Source organism: Miniopterus schreibersii, assembly GCF_964146895.1.
Source record: "Miniopterus schreibersii genome assembly, chromosome: 3".
Taxonomy (NCBI): Eukaryota; Metazoa; Chordata; class Mammalia; order Chiroptera; family Miniopteridae; genus Miniopterus; species Miniopterus schreibersii.
Window position 1 is genome coordinate 98774161 of NC_138103.1, and position 17787 is coordinate 98791947.

Consider the following 17787-nt stretch of genomic DNA (forward strand, 5'->3'; position numbering starts at 1 on the left):
GGGTCCTGCTTATTTTATATTTACGCAAACCAGTCTGACTGCACCATGAGCCCAGTTATGGGGCCTCTCATCTGAACTGCCCAAGGCCCAGGACTCTCCTCCAAGGTCCCAAATGCTCTCTAGTGGAATTACAGGCAGCTCAGAAATTTGGGCTTTGGGTCTGAGAGAGAGAGAGAGGGGGAGAGAGAGAGAGAGAAAGAGAGAAAGAGAGAGAAGGAGGGAGAGAGAGAGAGAGAGAGAGAGAGAGAGAGGGAGAGAGAAGGAGAGAGAGAGAGGGAGAGAGAGAGAGGGAGAGAGAGAATAAATGCAAAGTGCTAAGCCCTATTCTGGCGCATTCGAGGTTCTGGAACCCCCTTGTTTGCTGCCCTGAGTGGTAGGCAATGGTCTTAAAAGCTAAAGGGGAAGGTGGTGGAGAAAGGTGGCCTTCTACTACCTCAAATTCTTTGCTGATATGGTTCACAGTTCTAACAAATGCTGAGGAAATTTCTGGAGGGTATTTTCCACCCCAGGTCTAGAAAATTAGTTTAAATTACCCATGTGGGGGCAGAGGGATGAGAGAAAGAGCTGTCGGACTAGCAGAACGTTATTTAGATTCGCAACAAACAGCCAACAGGAAGCATTCCCATGAATATGAGGGAGAGAAAGAAGGGAGGGGAGTTAATTTTGATGGCAAATTAAACGTATAAATGGGCGCACAAACAAAATGCCATGAAAAAGGAAGGCATCGAAGATCTTCCAGAAAAAAATAAGACGGCCTGCGCGGAAGGGCCGGGAGAGTTAAAGAAACACATGAGATGTGGCCTCATGTAGTAGAAAGATTTTTTAAAATGTACTAGGAAGGCGATCAGGATATATTTTTAAAAAGTGTTATTTTAAAAAAAGAAGACTGATTAATAACGAAGTACCCAAAAGATGGATAGTTACTTAAAAAAAAAAAATCTTTTGAATTTTCCAAAATTGATGGCCTACTGATAGGCTAAGGAAGGATCAGCTAACTGGGCGATGGAAAAGCAGAAAAGAGGAGAGGCACGAGTGTTCTGGATGCTGGGAGAGGGGTCAGAGTTTAATGTCCTTGTTTGGGGTGGAGCAGATGGAGTCACAGAGTAAGGTGACTGCTCAGGGTGGCAGCGTGGGAAATGGCAGGGAGCGGGCCTGGAGCGTGGGGCGGCAGCTCTATTTTCTGTTCTACCGCTTCATCAAAGTGTCACCATGTTCCTTGAAGTCCAGTAAAATATTTAAATATTGGGAAAAAAAAATGGGGAGGGAATTGGGAGATTACAAAATTGTATGTCTAATCTGTAGAAAGCATAGGAGCAAAGCATCCTAAAGTATAGTTAAATATATTTGCGGAGAGAGCATTTTGGAGAATAAATTGCTTGTCATTGCTAAGACTCAAGTTTGCTCAAGTGCTTAGGCAAATGCAACGGAACTGATACCTATTAGGAAGGAGAAAGGTCTACCCTACCAACCAACAAGACTCAAGATTATTTTTCTCCTGCATGAGATGGAAAAACATTATCTTGGCCACAAATGTGGCAGGTGAATTTGTGATTACGGGAGGGTCGGATCCAAGAGCGTTATTATCACTGGGTCAACAGCACCCCAGGGAAACCTAAGGAGCAGATGGGCCTCTGCAGGGGGGACCTCAGCCCTTTGTTGTTCAAGATGGTCATCAACTATCTGTGTGATGGGGAAAAAGACACATTTGTTATTTTACAGACAACACCGAACGGAGTATAAGCCAGGTAAACATTTGTGAGAACAAGATGGGGGTGAAGCGTACTATCGATACCTTGGAGAGAGTGGTTGGAAATGAGCAGAAAGCTGCTTTCCAAGGTTAGGCTTAGGCCAGCACGTAAGTAAACAAGGGACACTGAAAAGTACTAACCTGGACAATATATTGCCGGCTAAAATCCGGACGTCTGTGTGGTTAATACGTTGCCAAAGAGTCAGGAAGAAAGGGCAAGATTTTAAAAAAAACTGAAGAGAATGAACAGGTGAAGTGTGGACTTGAGAGGTAACTTTTCCTTTAGATCCTATTCAGTACTTCTCAGGCCTTATTTAGAGATACAACCCAGTCACTGGTTCATAAAATACTCCAGGAGCTGAAAAATGAGATGTATGGTGAATGAGGAAGGAGAGGAAGACTCTCCAGGCTGGAGGCTGGAGGTAAACGGGGAACGTAGTAAAGCCTGAATGTTCCAGGAGGAGGCAGCTATCAGCCTCCCGTCTCCTCCGACCATACAGTGCGGAGGAGCAGGCTTAGGCCTCAAAACTGTCCACCGAAGTTAGACGGTCAGTACATTTTTACACTGATGACAGCGAGTAGACCAGAAATAAATAATAAAATCCAGCTTCCCAGAAATTATAGAGGATAATGACCTTCCCCTGCCCAGGGACGCTGCCCGGTATTTTTTGAGATTAGGGGTATGGAGTAGATCAGGGGGTTGACAAACTTTCCCCGAAAAGGCCAGACAGTAAATCATTCGGACGCTTGTGGGACATCTGGTTCCTGTAACAGCGAATCGACTCCACAAATGAAATGAGGGAGTCGCCGTAGACATTATGCAACCAGGGAGCGTGGCCGTGTTCCAATAAACTCAATTTACACAAAGATGCTCTGGGCCGGATTGGGCCGAGGGGCTGGAGTTCATACCGACTCCTGGATGAAATGAACCACGTGAGCGCCCTGAGCCTCAGAATCTCAGGTGTGGGAAAGATAGTGTTGGAGGCGACAGCGTCTTTCCTGGGGCCCTAGTCCTGTACTGAGTATTGTCGTAACTTGCATTCCCCCCCGAAGCACATGCTGGGATGATGATTTACGTTGAGCGATTTCTTTGGGAGGTGAGCCCAGGAAGCGTGATGGGAGCGGGAACGAGACAGGGAAGAGACAAAAGCCACAGCAGGGAGTATAGATGAGCGTGCTACCCTTGAGAGAAGGTGGGGCTCAGTCCCAGGGGTGAGGAAGCTGGGGAGTTATCTACAAACTGCTGTTTCTTATCATTTGAGAGTCCTTCCCCAACGTCTGGCCCATCCTGCTCAGACCAATTAGGATTCCTGGGCCAGGGAGTCCCCTCAGACAGACACACAGGCAGCCGACAGCCTGCAGAGGAATTGTCCAGGTGACCTCTGTGCAGGTGACCTCTGGGGCAGGCCAAGGACTGTGGACAGGACACCGACATTGTCTGCTACGAGCACTACCTGAACTTCTTTGTGTTTACTCACTTCGTCTGGGGAGGGAGGATTCCTAAACGGGCTCACTTACGTCTTCAAAGAAGGTTCTCGTTTGCAGCACTATTTCCTTGAAGTAGAAGCTCACATCTCGGTCTGTGAGCAACTCCAGGATCTTCCTTAGCGCCTTCAAGCTTTCGGAGACGACCTCGGTGCGGGCCAGGTGATACAGACCTCGGATGACAGATTCTAGCATTATCTGCTTGTGCTTCCTCACCTGTTTTGAAATAAGGTCTCTTAATCTCAAAACCTGTTGTGCGTGTAACTGGAATAGGGTGGAAGACCCCGGACAAGGGGACTGAAGTTCCTTTAGGGGCACAAGTACTTCAACTCAAGAGCCACAACCTCAGCAATTTATTTGGATTTGTCACTTAATTTCTCTGCAACCACAAGGTATGGGCTAGTAAATAAGTATTCCAAACTCATGAAATAAACTACCCTCCCTCAAAAAAAACCCCCCAAAAACCTCCCGTTACCTTGTGAGGGGCTCCAGAAGCTGTATTGCCGAGCCCTCGGATGGCCATCTGCCTCAGAGTGGCATTGGAGTCCCAGGCACTCTGATCCATCAAGATCAGCACGTCCCGTAGATTCCAGTGCTTCCAAAGGATCGGCTCCTTCATGAGCTGAAATCGACACACTCCTCCCCTTTAGTGAAGGGAGTGGCTTCCCTTCAGGACAGTGACGAGGGCTCCGAGGCCACAGTCGAGGAGGAGGGCCCCGCAGCTCGCTGAACAGAAGGAGAGCCCCTGGTGGGCAGCAAGTCCTGCAGAAACTAAGCTCTAGGCGCCAGCAGCCCACAGGTCACGGTTACTGATGGGCACAGGATACTCAGTTAAGAAGGTGCTTCTAACTAAGCCACGTGGAAAACGGGGCAGGGAAAGCGGGAGTTCCTGACAACGCTCCTCCTCTGGATGGGCCGGGACTGCTTCACCCCACAGGGAGGGGGCAGTGACCCCCGGCTGGCTACTTTGGGCCCCTCCCCTGTTTATTTTCCACCCTCCTCTGTCCGGGAGGGAGGAAGAGGTTGAGGGTGGGGTCTGCGTCTCCCTCACGCCCTGCTCAGGCGCCAGGCCTCTGGGTCTCCCCACCCCCAAAGCTCCCCTTGAAGGTCCCCGCGAGAAGCACCCCCACGCCCCGAGCCTGCTGTGCGGGCTGCCGGCCTTGCCTCGGAGAAGAAGGCCGTGCCGGTGATGCGGTAGTTCTCCGAGGAGGAGGTGAGCGAGGAGAACAGCTGCTCCATGATGTCCACGGTGACCCCGTGCTGCCACACGGCCATGCTCCTAGAAAACGAAGCCTCCGGTTGTAGCAGAGGCTTGTTGTTTTCCAAGCGACGGAGGGAACTGGAGTCTATTTCTCTATCAGGAAAGTAAGTCCTCTACAAAGGAACGTTCGAGGGAAGAAATGGCACACCGGGCGCCCAACTTAAGTGTGACTTGCCTAGAACGGGTCCAGGTATCGCTGTTTTCTTGAGGGGGTGGTGAATTCTGGGCCGACCCTACCATCTCTCCCCAGCCCCCTTGGCTCCCTCTTCCCTGCCTCTTCTCCTTGACTATATACAAGCCCTTGGTGGGTCAACTGCTCTCAGTGAAGTTGCCCGTTTCGAGTTTCTTCCTTTGCGTGTGGTTCTAGGATCTCCGCACGTTACCTGGCCAGCGCACACACCCCGATGTGGTGGGTGCCGGGATCATGGAGCAGCACCCACAAGTTGTCCCCTTCGTCAGACTCCCGGGCCAGGCCTTCCCTCATGGCTTGGGCTTGCACGCACTTCAGAGTTGCGATCGAGAGCCTGAGGGGGCCGGTGGGCATCACAAGAGTAAGTCAACCCTGCCCGGTGAACTGTGACGTCCCGGGGTCACTCCTCCTCTTCCCCACAATGCTCCCTCGCCCCTGCGTTAATGGGTGGTGTGCCAGGGAAACAGGCGGCCTGATCTCACACTTTAGTGTGGGGGTCAGAGGGAGCATCGAGATGGTTTGAGCTGGTAAGTAATGCCAAAGAATCTCATCCACCTCTCACGAGAAAATGAAGCCCTAAAGGATGGGAAGTGAAAAGGGGCCGTATTTCATTGGTTCTGCAGCAGCGGCTCGGGAGTTGGGACACATCTCGCAACAGCTGGTGCGTTAGTTTCGGCCAGACAGTGGTTGTGCCGGGGCTGCTGTTGCCTGGGCGCGCACGCGCATGGGCGTAGGTACGGATGGCTCTGTGTGCTGATGGCGTTTTGGTAAAGTTACGTGTATTGTTGAAACGGCATGTGCTGCGCCTGACTGCTATTGAACTATATTCTTAAAAGCTGGTTTGACCTTGGGATGAAAAGTTATGCCAAAGGGCAGGGGGAACAGAGCAATGGGATATTGGATAAAAATGTATACCTAAAAATCCTAAAAGAGCTCTCGGGATAAATATAAAATACAAAACTTAAAGTATAAGAACGCATTGACGCATGGCTTAATTGATGATGTGGCATCAATTAGGTCGTTTTTTTTTTCTTTCTCAGTGGTACAGAAAGTAAGGCTGCCTCCTTCAACTGGCAAAAATCTTAAATTTGGTGAAACACGGTCTTCCTTTTTCTCCTTTCCCTGTGGTCTTGGCTATGGTAGAATTCCAGCTTTCCTTGGAAGGCCTCAGTGCAAGGAAACAAAGGAGACAGCGGGCCCTCTAGGGAAGCAGACACAGCTGCTTATTCCTTCTGTGGCCATTGCACCGGGCATTGGCCAGGGGAGAGCTGCTCCCAGGCTTAAGGTCGCAGAGCCTTGTGTCTTCATGGGTGGTTGGGACGGTGCCAGAGGCGCAGGCTTGACTTCTGCGGTCCCGGATGTGGAGTCCGGGATCAGGACAGCTCGGGGCCCCCGCCCAGCCGCTTACCTGCAGGGGTCGGCGATCTGCTGCCGCTCCCCTTGCTGCATCACCCGCCGCCTGTAGCTCAAGGAGGAAGCGGGCATCTTCTGGCCCAGCGTGCAGCTGACCAGCTTCAGGAGCAGAGTGAACAGCTCTGGGTACAAGTTCGCCACGGGGGTGCCTATGGATACCACTTCTTGGATAGCACAGGCCACCTGAGGAGAGAAAGGACCCTGTGGTCAGGCAGGCGCCTCACCTCCAGGGATATCATCCCACTGGGCTGATCGACACGTTTGTTTTCTCCCCAGACGACTGCCTTGCACGCAGGTTGACCACGTTCGTGGTAAAAACACGCAGGAGAGGAAGGACTGGTCTGGAAACTTCTCAGCTCAGACTGCGTTTCTCTCTCGGGGCTGCCACGTTGGGCGGCTCCCAACTCCTGGGGGCGCTACTCAGGTAAAATGACATGTTTTCCAGCAGTGGGGTCTTTCAACAAAAAAAAGGGCACTTCAGGTATCTCGAAGACAGGTTTGGAAATACGGATACACAGATTTTCTTTGGGCTGATGAGAAATTAGCTTCTGAAAATGTCTGCCAGAGGCCAAACAACAGCCATATCTGTCGGTTATAAGCTGGGGCTGATTTAAGATCAGGGCGCGAGAGGAGAAGTGTGATTAATGACACACCACCAAGTCCCAGGTGGGAGAAGTCACGGCGCAGGGCCCATCCCAGACCCGTGGCGCGTGGTCCAACTCACCGCGATGGCGTCCATGCGGGCCAGGTCGTCTTCCAGGCCCACCTCCAGCTTGACAGTCAGGGCTCGCAGCAGTTTGCCGCAGGAGGCGGGGTGCTCAGCCAGGGCCTTCCACAGCGTCTTTGTGTCCCTAGGGCAGTGAGGCGGCAGGCTCAGGAGGCACAGCTCCTTGGCACAGGAGCGTTTCCACCCGACTCGCTCTCAAGCCACATCGTGACTAACCAGCATCTCAAGGACAGAAGGACGCGTTAGTGTGCCTGGGGTCATGAGGGTGTTTTATTTAACAATCCAGCACTCTGGCCTTGGGTTACTGAGGTTGGTTAACGTTCATCAAGACAGAAACATCTCAGAGAGGTGTATTCTGGGCAACCAAAATGAGGAGAAATATTCACTTTCTAATACTTTTTCCTATGGTCTATTTAAGAAAAATCTCAGTATTATTCCATAAACATATGGGAAACATGAGGGAAAACATTACCTGTGATTCAAACACCAATTTTTAAATTATTATTCGGGTGAGATGTTTTCAACCTGTATTTGCTCTCTTTCTTTCAAACAACACGCCCGTCCCCGTGCCCTGCAGAGCGGCCATTCCTGGGAGAAGGGACCGTTCAGACAGAACCTACCTGTCGTGGGGCAGGGGCTTCTGCAGAAGGTTGGCGACCACCGCCTCCATGTGAAAGCTGGCGATCTGGGAGATGGCTTCCAGAATGAACTGAAAACTTTCCTCCTTCTGCCGGAGGATCGGCATGTGATAGTAAATGATGCTCAAGATCTCCAGCAGCTACACAGAGAAAGCCAAAGCCAACGTTACGTTGTCATTTCCCCTCTAGGACGGGAAAGGCTCAGGGCTAGTGCAGTCGGCGTATCGGTGGCCGATGGATTATAAAAAATGTTAAAAATGATCATTGATTCTCCACACGGCCTTCTCTTATTCAGGAGAATTGCTGACTTGGGTATGTATTCTTAAATCAATTTAGTGACTATTTCGTGAAAGGCCGCTTTATGCCAGGAGCTGTGCTAAGTTAAGCGCTGTGCGGAGTTTACCCAAGGTGATTAAGATGTGGCCTCTCTCAAACGGAAAGGGAGGCCTGATAAAGGCTACTGGGCATATCCCCCAAGGGTGTTGCAAATGGCATCCATGAGGCACCCAGGACTGACGGGCACCCAGAAATAACTGAGGTCGCTCTGGAGGGACATCTGGCCTGGGTCTCGAAGGACATACAGCAATTTCCAAAGGCGGGGTGGAGACGGCGGGAAAGGCGCCTTCACCGGAGGGTTAGAATTTGGCTGGGCGGTCGGGGGGGCCGTCAGTTTACCTGATCTTCCAGAACAGCTCCCTGTTCCTTCAGCGCCGTGATCATCCATATGCCACAGGCTGTTGTGCATGTGGGGTTGAGGGTCTCCAGGCCATCCAGGGCTTCCTCCAGGAACATGAGAATTTCTTCACTTGGGATGAGCTTGCTAACGATCTGAGAATGGGCCAGAGGAACGCGTGTTATCAACCACCTCACTTCCCATCTGGGCACCTACCTCGTGCGGGGCGTGCGCACTTGCTGTCCCCCTCTGCCTGGAATGTTCTTCTCCAGGTGCCTGCGTGCTTCCCTCCTTCGGAGTGACCTTCTCCAAGGGGTTACCCCTCCCTTACTCTCTTTTATTTTTCCCAGCGACTCCTACCTGATATGATATTGATTTGGTGGACTCCATCTACCGGGATGCAAGCTCAACTCAGGCAGGCATTTTGTCTTTCTCTGTTCTTAGAGCTTAGACAGAGTCTGGCACATAGTAGGTGCACAGGGCATATTAGGTGAGTAAATGAATGATTGAATAAATGAATGAATCGACTGACCAAGTTCTCAAAACAGCTCCGAGAGGTAGATGAGACAGATCCTTTCTCTGGAGCTGAGGATTCTGGGCTCCGAGCAGTGCACTTGGCAAGTGACTGATCAACTCCGTGGCCCTTGTCCCTTCTACTCCACCCCACTGCCTCCCTCAACCCGGAGAGGGCCGCTTGGTTGGCAAGGCTTCCCGGGGTATGAAACGAGCTGCGGCGGGCGTCCACTGGGCACCTGTCAACCCAGAGGTCATAAACGACAGGACACAGGCCTTTCGTTCGGCGTGGACGGCTAAGCCGCTGCCCTCGTTGGCAGTGAGGGGCACGCAGCTTACTCATTTGAAAGTCACCCCGGAATCATCTTTACAGCCCTTGGCCGGTCCCCCATGCCCGTTACCTTTGCTATTTTAGAAGAAATCTTGACCTGGACCTGCACGTCGTCGCATTGCAGCCCCTCCTGCAAAATCTGCAGCCTTTCCACTTCCAGGCGGACACCTAGAAGCAGCCACAGGAGACCGGTAAGAGCTCACAGCCCCGAGGGACGTGGCGGAGGCTGGCTGGGTTAGGATGCGACACGAATTCAGCGACCGGGCACCTTCCACAGACGCACCGAAGACTGACCGATGAGGCAGTGAGCGTAAGAACAAACAGGTATTGAGTAGCCTCTGCCTGCCGGGCACCATGGTAAATACTCGCATGCAGTGATCTCACTTATTAGTCAGAAAGATCGCCTGAGGCAGACTCTCCTGTCGCTGTCCCCATGGCGCAGACGAGAAAGCTGAGGCAAAGAGAGGAAGCCATCTGGCCGCACGAGGGTGAATAAAAACAGAAAGCTGGAGCTGGTGCCCTGGTCTGTCTGACACCCCGACCCCGAGGCCCAGGCCCTGACTCCCTGTGATCCTGGCTCTGTGGGACTTCCATGCTGCAGCGAGCCGCTCCGGGGGGGGTGGGGGGGGCGTGTTATAGAAATAGACACACAAATTTATTTCTATAACAGGGGGGCGGGGGGTGACGGGAAGGTAACGATTGCAATGGGACCGTCAGCGACTGCGTCGGCGCTTGTTGATCGCAGCTTATGGAAGCGGACCTAAACCATGATGATTTCCTGTCTGTCGTTTGAATGTACGGTAACTGTGGAAACTCACACCTGAATGATTCGGTGGACGGCCACCTAGCCCAATGAAACACACCCAGTCTTTGGAGTCACCCAGTCCTGGGCTCAAAGCCCAGCTCCGCAAGGTCAGCGGTCCAAGCTACTGGTGCATTCTTAACCTCAGGTCCCTCATCTCAAAACGGACCGAGCAACATCCATGAGTATCCGATGCGTATGTAATTTAGTATCACACTCGTTACTTGTGCCTAGTAGGTGTTTAACACTCACGCTCTTTCTCTCCACCATGCTCATTTGATCAATGAAGAAAAAGCGTTAAAGTGAGTAACAAATTATGGGATTTCTTGTTAACAAAGGGTATTTTGAAGCCTTGAACTTGGCACATTTCAGGGAAATAAAGTGGGCTAAAGGAGGAAAAGGTAGAACAATAGTAGAATTCAGGTCCCTTTCTTCCCCGGAGGTCCCTGCTCTGACACCTTTCCTCTCTCACTGAAATGGCCCATCGCCTCCTTAGTTCATTGTTTTCCTGGCTTGGTAAAAGCATTTATCCTTAATGAATGACCTTCCCATGTTCCAAGGGACTTTCAGACCTATTCTGTCTCTGCTGAAAAGTTTTTTTCTTTTTGACTGACTACCCCTGCCCCCATCCCCTCCCACCAAACCCCAGCTTTTGGCTTGGGCACACTTTTCTTATGCGAATCTCCAGACTGTAATATCTCTGTGTCTCCAGCACCAGGGCAGGGCTCGTCGCCCGGAGGCACTCAGGGAATATTTCCTGAGTACCTGAAAGAACAAAGGGTGCAGTAAACACGAGACCAGGTGGCACTAACTGAGCCCAGGTGTGCCTGGCCTCGCCCGGCGGGCACACAGCTGAGCACACACACCGCAGGGCTGTCCTCCACGGAACACCTGCGACGTCACCTGGGCAGAAGGCCCTGACTGTGGGGTTCAGCCCGAGACTGGGGTTTGTAAACTCCCTACATTTACTGACACTGACAGTTATTCCCATGTACTTGGAGAGCCGACCGAGGTCCTGTTATGCCAGCTGGGAAAACCCTCCCAGAACAGGGATAACAGCGTGACCTCGTCCCGAGGAAGGCAGAGGGGGCGTCAGAAACATGCGGCGGCTCAGCGACGTCAACCAGACACTCCCAAAACGTTCCACCCTCTTTAATGGCTCTTTAAGATGCTCTGGTGTCACTATCTTTATTTCAAAAAACAGAACCACTGAGTAAGAAAGATCCAAGGGACAAATTCTGTGACATAGTTAAGGTATTAGAATCAAAAATGTCTGAACTGGGGAAGGAGGGAGGGAGGGAGGGAGAGGAGAGAGACACAGGTGTACAAGGAGGAAAACCGGGAAGGTATTTTCTGTTCCTTTGCCTCTCGCTCACCTTTTATGCAGAACAGAGCGACGGCGGAGCTGGCGGCCGCCTGGCGGATGGTGGGCAGGGTGTCACAGGAGTGTGGGACCAGGAGGCCGAGGAGCGAGCCGATTTTAAAGTTCTCTGGTGCCTGCAGGACAAAGGGGCCCCCACGGTGATGGGGTGGCTTGGTAAGACCTCCGGAGAGTCCCAACACTGGATAGTATGGTCCTTGTTTTCTCCCTGCAGGTCCTTGGAATGACACCGAATCCTGAACTTTCCCCTTCAGGGGGTGGAACATAAGCGGGCACGCCGGCCAAGACTCCCAAACAGCCAGTCCCCGTGTGCTTGCCGCCCGGGCTTAGGTGGCACCCCTCTAGAGCGCCCTCCCTCTGGGACTGGAGACCCACCGAGGAAGAGGTCTGGATTCCAGGGGCCTCAGGGATCCCTCAAGCCACGAAACCCGTTCATTCGGGGCGGGGGTGACTCACCGCCACGTCATTAGTCAGCACCTTTGCGGTGATCTGGAAGGCCCTTTCCCTCTCCCACTCTTTATGTGAAACGAGCCACATTCGGAGAAGCTGTTGGTCAGAGGATCGGCGTGGCTCCCTTAGAGCCCTTCACGGCCACTCACTGGCTCTGGCCCCCACAGCGTGGGCTCCCTCAGTGTCCCCCGCCCCTCGCCTCTGCTGTCACGGGCGCCCGGCTCCCAGTTTTGAAGGGCCGGGCCCTACCGGGTGGGCTACGTGGGTCGGGCTGGCCGTCCCCGCACGAGGACCAGGAGGTCGGGTTTGAGGGGCACACGGATGGGGCACAGGGCTCCAGGCCCTCCTCACATTAAACGTTTCCTGGCAGTCCTCGGCTCTCACGTTGTCCCACATCATGGCCCGCACCAGCTTCCCCAGGGCGTCCATGGACCGCTCGTAGAGAAACTGAAACGCGAGGCGAGGGCGTGAGGCCGAGGCGGGGCCGGGTCGGGCCCACGGCCCCCGCCCGGCTGCCCCGCGCACGCTGATGAGCTCCTTGTCCCGGTCGGTCTCGCCCTCGCTCCTGAGCGCGTCCAGCGGAGGGAGGGGCAGCAGCCTGCGCACGCTCTCCTCCAGGATGTTGAGGTGGTCGTTCAGAGAGAGCCGGGGCTGCAGTTTGCTGGAACGAGAGCCACGCGCAGGGCGGGTATTACGACGACAGAGGGGACGTGGCCCTGCAGGGTCCCCAGGGACCGCCAGCCACGGCGGAGGGGGTCGGGCACACTTCCCGACGTGCTGGGACGTCGGGGGAGCGGGGACAGGAGCCGGGGGAGACCGGGGACGGAAGGAGGCTGTGCCGGCGAGCATCGCCGACGGGCCTCGGCTATGGTTTGCTGGGGCGACAGCAACTCCTCACCTGCCCTGCCTCCCCGACCCTTTCGCAGGCGACCTGTGATAACACTAACTGCTGGGTCTCTCCAGCGCTCGGGCGTGGGAGGGGAGGAGAGAGAAAGTGAGAGGGAGAGGGGGTCGAGGTTTGGAGCAGTGGGTTTATCGGTTTCATCTGTCCCCTCACGCTATATGTAGTGTCACACATAACTATAGGTTCTTACAAATGCACATCCTGCATCCCTTCTCTCTCTCATGATACCCTGAGATATCATGAGGACATGAACAAACCTGGACATACCTTGGCAAGATGCAAATGTTCAAAAAAACATGAAAATCCCATTTGTTACTAAAAAAAGACAATACAATACCACTTGTCAGTGACCAAACGAGCGAAGAAATGAAAAATGGTGACACTCTCAGGGCAGGGTGAGATTGGCCCTCTCACGGGGAGGAAAAGTTGGGGCCAGTTCTACTGAAAGAGTTAAATGTGTTGATATATACTTAATAGTCTTCTCATCTTTGTTGTCTGGCTGACTTTTAAAAAATCAACTTATTGATGTATAATTTATGCACAACAAACTGCATCCATTTAAAGTGCAATTAAATGAGTTTTACACCCATGAAACAACCATTATAATCAATGCAAAACATTTCTACCACCCCAAATTTTTCCTTACACCCCCCTGTAGTTCATCTCTTCCTCCACCTGGCCCCAGGCAAACACTGATTTGCTTTCTGTCATTAGAGACTGGTTTACAGGTGTCCTGTGCAAGTGAGGCCGCACTAGTGACAGGTGGCTCTTGGACACCTGGGGGTGGCTAGCCTGGGTCAGGATACACTGCCATTCTATACACACTGGATACGGGATATTTAGTAAGAAAAGTCATGCAAATGATCGCGTTACTATTTTATATATTGAATTCATGTTGAAATAAGTAAGGCACCAAAAAAAACCCCAAATATTGTATGATTCTACTTATATGAGATACAAACATATAAAATTCATAGAGACAGAAAGTAGAATGGTGGTTCCCAGGGCTGGTGGGAGGAGGGGATGGAGAGCGGTTGTTTAATGGGTATAGACTTTCAGTTTTGCAAGATAAAAAGAATTCGGGCCGTAGGTTGCATAACTATGTGATTCGACATAACACTACTGAACTATGTACTTAAAATGCCGAGGATGATAGCCTGGCCGGCGTGGCTCAGCGGTTGAGCACTAGATTCCCAGTCAGGGCACATGCCCGGGTTGCGGGCTTGATCCCCAGCAGGGGGCGTGCAGGAGGCAGCCGATCAATGACTCTCTCATCATTGATGTTTCTCTCTCTCCCTCCCTCTCCCTTCCTCTCTCTGAAATTAATAAAAACATATTTAAAAAAATGACTAGGGTGATAAGTGATGTGTATTTTATCACAGTTAAAAATTTTTAAAAAAATTTAATGAGAAAAGAACGATGTTTGTGAAGGACTGGCGGTAATTTGGGAGTACAGAAGGTGCAGTGAGAAATAGCAAGAAGAAAAGGCGTATGCAGAGCAGGACCTCAGCTCTAATCTAACGGGGCGCTGCATGTGAAGACCCGAAGAGGGGGAGGAAATAGGGCAGATTTTATTGTATTTTTAAAGCTTTCTATAGTTTCCAAGTTTTAACAGTGAACTTGTAGTTCTTTTACTGCAGGGTGGGGGAGGGGATGGGGAGATATTATTTTAAAAACTTGCTTAAACTTATTTTCTTCTTCAGGTTTATTGCTAACAGCCAACTAGAATGTGATTAGGGCTGTCACAATTTTTTAATGGGAAGATTAAAATTTTTCTACAGGCCAAGGTCTAGGAAGAAGAATTTCCTTTGGCACAGAAATTTCAGTCTCCGCGTTATCGATAAATCTGACACCTCTAAGCAGCTCTTAGTCTCTGTCAGTCAGCAAAGGATCCACCTGTCAGCCCTGAAGCTGCGGAAAGAGAAGAGGCCCCTGTCTGAAACGACCCGTCGATGAGCTGTGTTCATTTTCGGGAGGGTGCCCTGGAGCCTGCGCTGACCCATAAATCAGAAGGAGGACTTGGGGGAGGATGTTTTTCCAATGACAACGACAAAAAATTCTCTACCTGAGGTATCTGATGGCGATTAAGGCTTTCCACCGAACAGGGGTGGCTAAGGAATCCAGCGGCTCGTCCCTGATGAAGTCCTGCCACACAAACAAGGGGGTGCAGTGTTTCAGAAAGGATGAAGAGAGTTTCCCAATGCAGCTGCGATTGATACCATTGTAAATAACCTCATTATCAATAACAGGAAAGGGGCCCGGGGAGGCCAAATCATATAAGCTTTGCCAGGAAAATGCAGTCTAACACTCCCCAGGGAGCCACCGGTCTGTTCCCCACAGATCACTGGGGGGAGGGACTGGACAGGGGGAGAATGGCCACATGCCCAGTAAAGTCTGGGGAAGGTACCTGTCTGTGAGTCACACCTGGGAACAGGTCATTGGCCAGAGCAGGCTTGGCCACTGAAAACTCGGGAAGATTTGAGATACTTAATCCCTTAAGCAAAGGAGTTCTTGCTCTCTTGGTTCCTGGCTCTCGTGGTTGCTCTTGTGTTTTCTGGATTCTTGGGACTCCTGTTGCAGGGGGAGCACTCTCTTGGCTCCCCTGCATTTTCCCACATGGCCCACGGCCATGTGGACCCCACACAATGGACCAGTGGACTGCAACTAGCCTGATGCTGAACCGGACCCAGTTGTAATACAGAACGGAAACTCTGGACACTTGGCTTTGCTTCTAGCTCTGCTGAATCCCCAGCTGTACTTCTCCTAGGACTGGATTAAGGGAAGTGGGACTTTGGAAACCCCCAGCACTCAATGGGGAAAGAGATACCCCACTTCCACCGATAACACAACCTCATTGGGCCCTTGGGTGCCCCTGGGCAGAAATATGGCAGAGATCTGTCCTCTCTGCTCACTCACCAGCATGTGACCGAGCAGCAACTCCTTGTAGGAAAACTTGAACCCCCAATCCTCAGCATCTTGGACAGCAATGCCAATCTCAGTGATGCTTCTTGTGAAACTCATTTGCAGATCCATGTCCTAAAGCAAAATGATTCAGTGTACAAGCTGGGGTCTTAGGCATCACTCCTGGTTCTACAAACGCGTCGCGACCTAGGGTTGAAATGCGGGCCCAGAAGGAGCGCGTGTCTGCTCCTTTTGCCATCTCTCCCTCAGTCTGGGGTCGAAGTCGCAGGGAACTTGAAAAACAAAGGTCAATTTCCACTCCCTTCCCCGAACTCCACCCTGCCTGGTAGATCAAGTTTCTCTACAGCAGTAGCTTTCAAACTTTTTTGACCATAAATCACAGTAGAAAACAGTTTACAATTCCACCCAATATTACATACACAATATCTATACCTATCATCCATCTATCTATCTATCTATCTATCTATCTATCTATCTATCTATCTATCATCATCTATCTATAAATCTATCTATTTATCTATCTATATCTATCAATCATCTATCTGAAATAAAAGTTTTACAATACTGCTATATGCAATGTACTCTTCTATTTCTCTTTTATTTCACTACAAAAATTTTGCTGGTTGTGATCTATTAAATTAATTTCATGGTCTACTGGTAAGTCAGACAACCCACAGTTCTAAAACCCTGCCGTAGTTTACAGCCTAACTTCCAAACCACCTGGAACCAAATACAGCATCTAGCTCTGTCCTAGACAAGGCTCCGGGATCCCGGCTTCAAAATTGGATTAATATATATTGAGATCCTTTCCTGTGGAATCAAATCAAGGGGACATCTATGCTTACTGCACTTCCGGGGAGCATGATTTGTGATCAAATATATAAATTCAAATACATCACATACCTTGTTCATCACAGACATGCCCAGAACCTGAAAATTCAAAGGTAAAAGCAGATGCTGGAGCAGCAGTGAGAGAGTCCCCGAGCCCCAACAAGGAGACCCGCCTAACACCCTGAAGGATCCAGTGCAGCAGGACACCCCGTCTTGCCAAAGGGTGGGGTCCGCTTACTTCCTCCCGCATTTTCAAAGGGAGGCCTAGTGCACTGGCAGAAACTTTCCCTCGGGTGAGTCCCCACTGTGCTCCAGAGGCAGCCTTCGGGCCTCAGGCTTCACAGTGAAAGAGGCTCTGCTGGACTTGGGTGAGAAAAGGGGGAGGGCTCTTGGCAGAAAGAGCAGCGAAAACTTCAGAAAGGAGAGGCAATGGGGCAGCTCGCTGTGGAACTGGATCCGGTCAGTTCCTCTATGACGCTTGTGTTGAAAATGCAAACCTGTTCCAAGGAGGTCGGTCTAGGCGGGCATATCTGTAGCAGCTCTGGGTTTTGCGTTTGCTGACCCGCAGCTGCGTCCGTGAGAGCAGAACAGTGCCCCACGTGAACTGCGCTGCGTGAGAGTCCACACGCACACCTCGGCACCTCCGCGGCCTCAGTTCACTGCCCTGGCACCCCATCCGAATCTGGTGTTACCACTATCCAGCAGATTTCAGATAACCTTTCTCTGCCACCATTTCATAATGTTTTACAACTTTCACAATTGACTGTAGGTATTTTTCAAGGAAAAAGGCCACCATTTTTGGTAATATATATACACATACACATATCCATATCCATATACACATACACATACACATACATATACATATACATATACATATACATATACATATACATATACATACATATATATAGCACAATTTTGAATTGTTTTTAAAAATAGATTTCTGGGTGTTTTTTTAATGCGTCATTGATGGATTTTTTGAATATTGTGCCCCTCAGCCCATTTCCCTCACAATCCCCGTGATCCTCCTTGTACTACTCAGAGCACGTGTTGTGTCCTAGCAAAACTGATTGCACCTTGAAGGTGTACAGTCATCTTTATCTAAAACATCTCTGTCTCCTTTCCTCTTCTATTTTTATCATAATTTTCTCAGTGATGGACTGAAAGTTAATGGAACATGAAATGTCTTTTTTGGTTACGTTTTCTGCTCTCCTCATTGTGTGTCAAATTTTGCATGCGTGGGGACGATCTTGTGGGGGGACGATCTTTTGGGGGGCACTTTAAACATGCAGGTTCCGAGCATGTCCCGGAAGACTGCGGTTCGCCAGGGAGGGGACCTCTGTGTGCATCAGGCCCCCGGTGGCCGTCCTCAGCGGCCGGGGTGTGAGGGTCGCGAGCCTGCGCCCCCAGCACAGGCTCGCATCTGTGCCTCGCGGGCTCCCTGCGATTCCGTCCTTGTCACCTACACACGTGAGTTTACATCAAGAGCACAGGTTCATCGGACAGGTGGCGTGCA

The 17787-nt window shown here is 51.1% G+C and overlaps 1 protein-coding gene across 1 annotated transcript in view; it reads right to left on the reverse strand.

Annotated features, from left to right (window-relative positions):
• The window catches only part of MROH2B (maestro heat like repeat family member 2B), a gene marked incomplete at its 5' end in the record, with an annotated part of 42537 nt that overhangs the window by 3371 nt on the left and 21379 nt on the right, over positions 1-17787 (reverse strand). The window contains 16 exons of the mRNA XM_081132604.1: positions 3266-3448; positions 3708-3854; positions 4397-4511; positions 4877-5017; positions 6092-6279; positions 6821-6947; positions 7444-7601; positions 8137-8289; positions 9049-9146; positions 11157-11277; positions 11618-11707; positions 11963-12058; positions 12137-12272; positions 14581-14660; positions 15432-15551; positions 16341-16367. Of these exons, the coding sequence (XP_080988730.1) occupies positions 3266-3448; positions 3708-3854; positions 4397-4511; positions 4877-5017; positions 6092-6279; positions 6821-6947; positions 7444-7601; positions 8137-8289; positions 9049-9146; positions 11157-11277; positions 11618-11707; positions 11963-12058; positions 12137-12272; positions 14581-14660; positions 15432-15551; positions 16341-16367 (1980 nt within the window). The remainder of the gene's footprint in view (positions 1-3265; positions 3449-3707; positions 3855-4396; positions 4512-4876; positions 5018-6091; positions 6280-6820; positions 6948-7443; positions 7602-8136; positions 8290-9048; positions 9147-11156; positions 11278-11617; positions 11708-11962; positions 12059-12136; positions 12273-14580; positions 14661-15431; positions 15552-16340; positions 16368-17787) is intronic.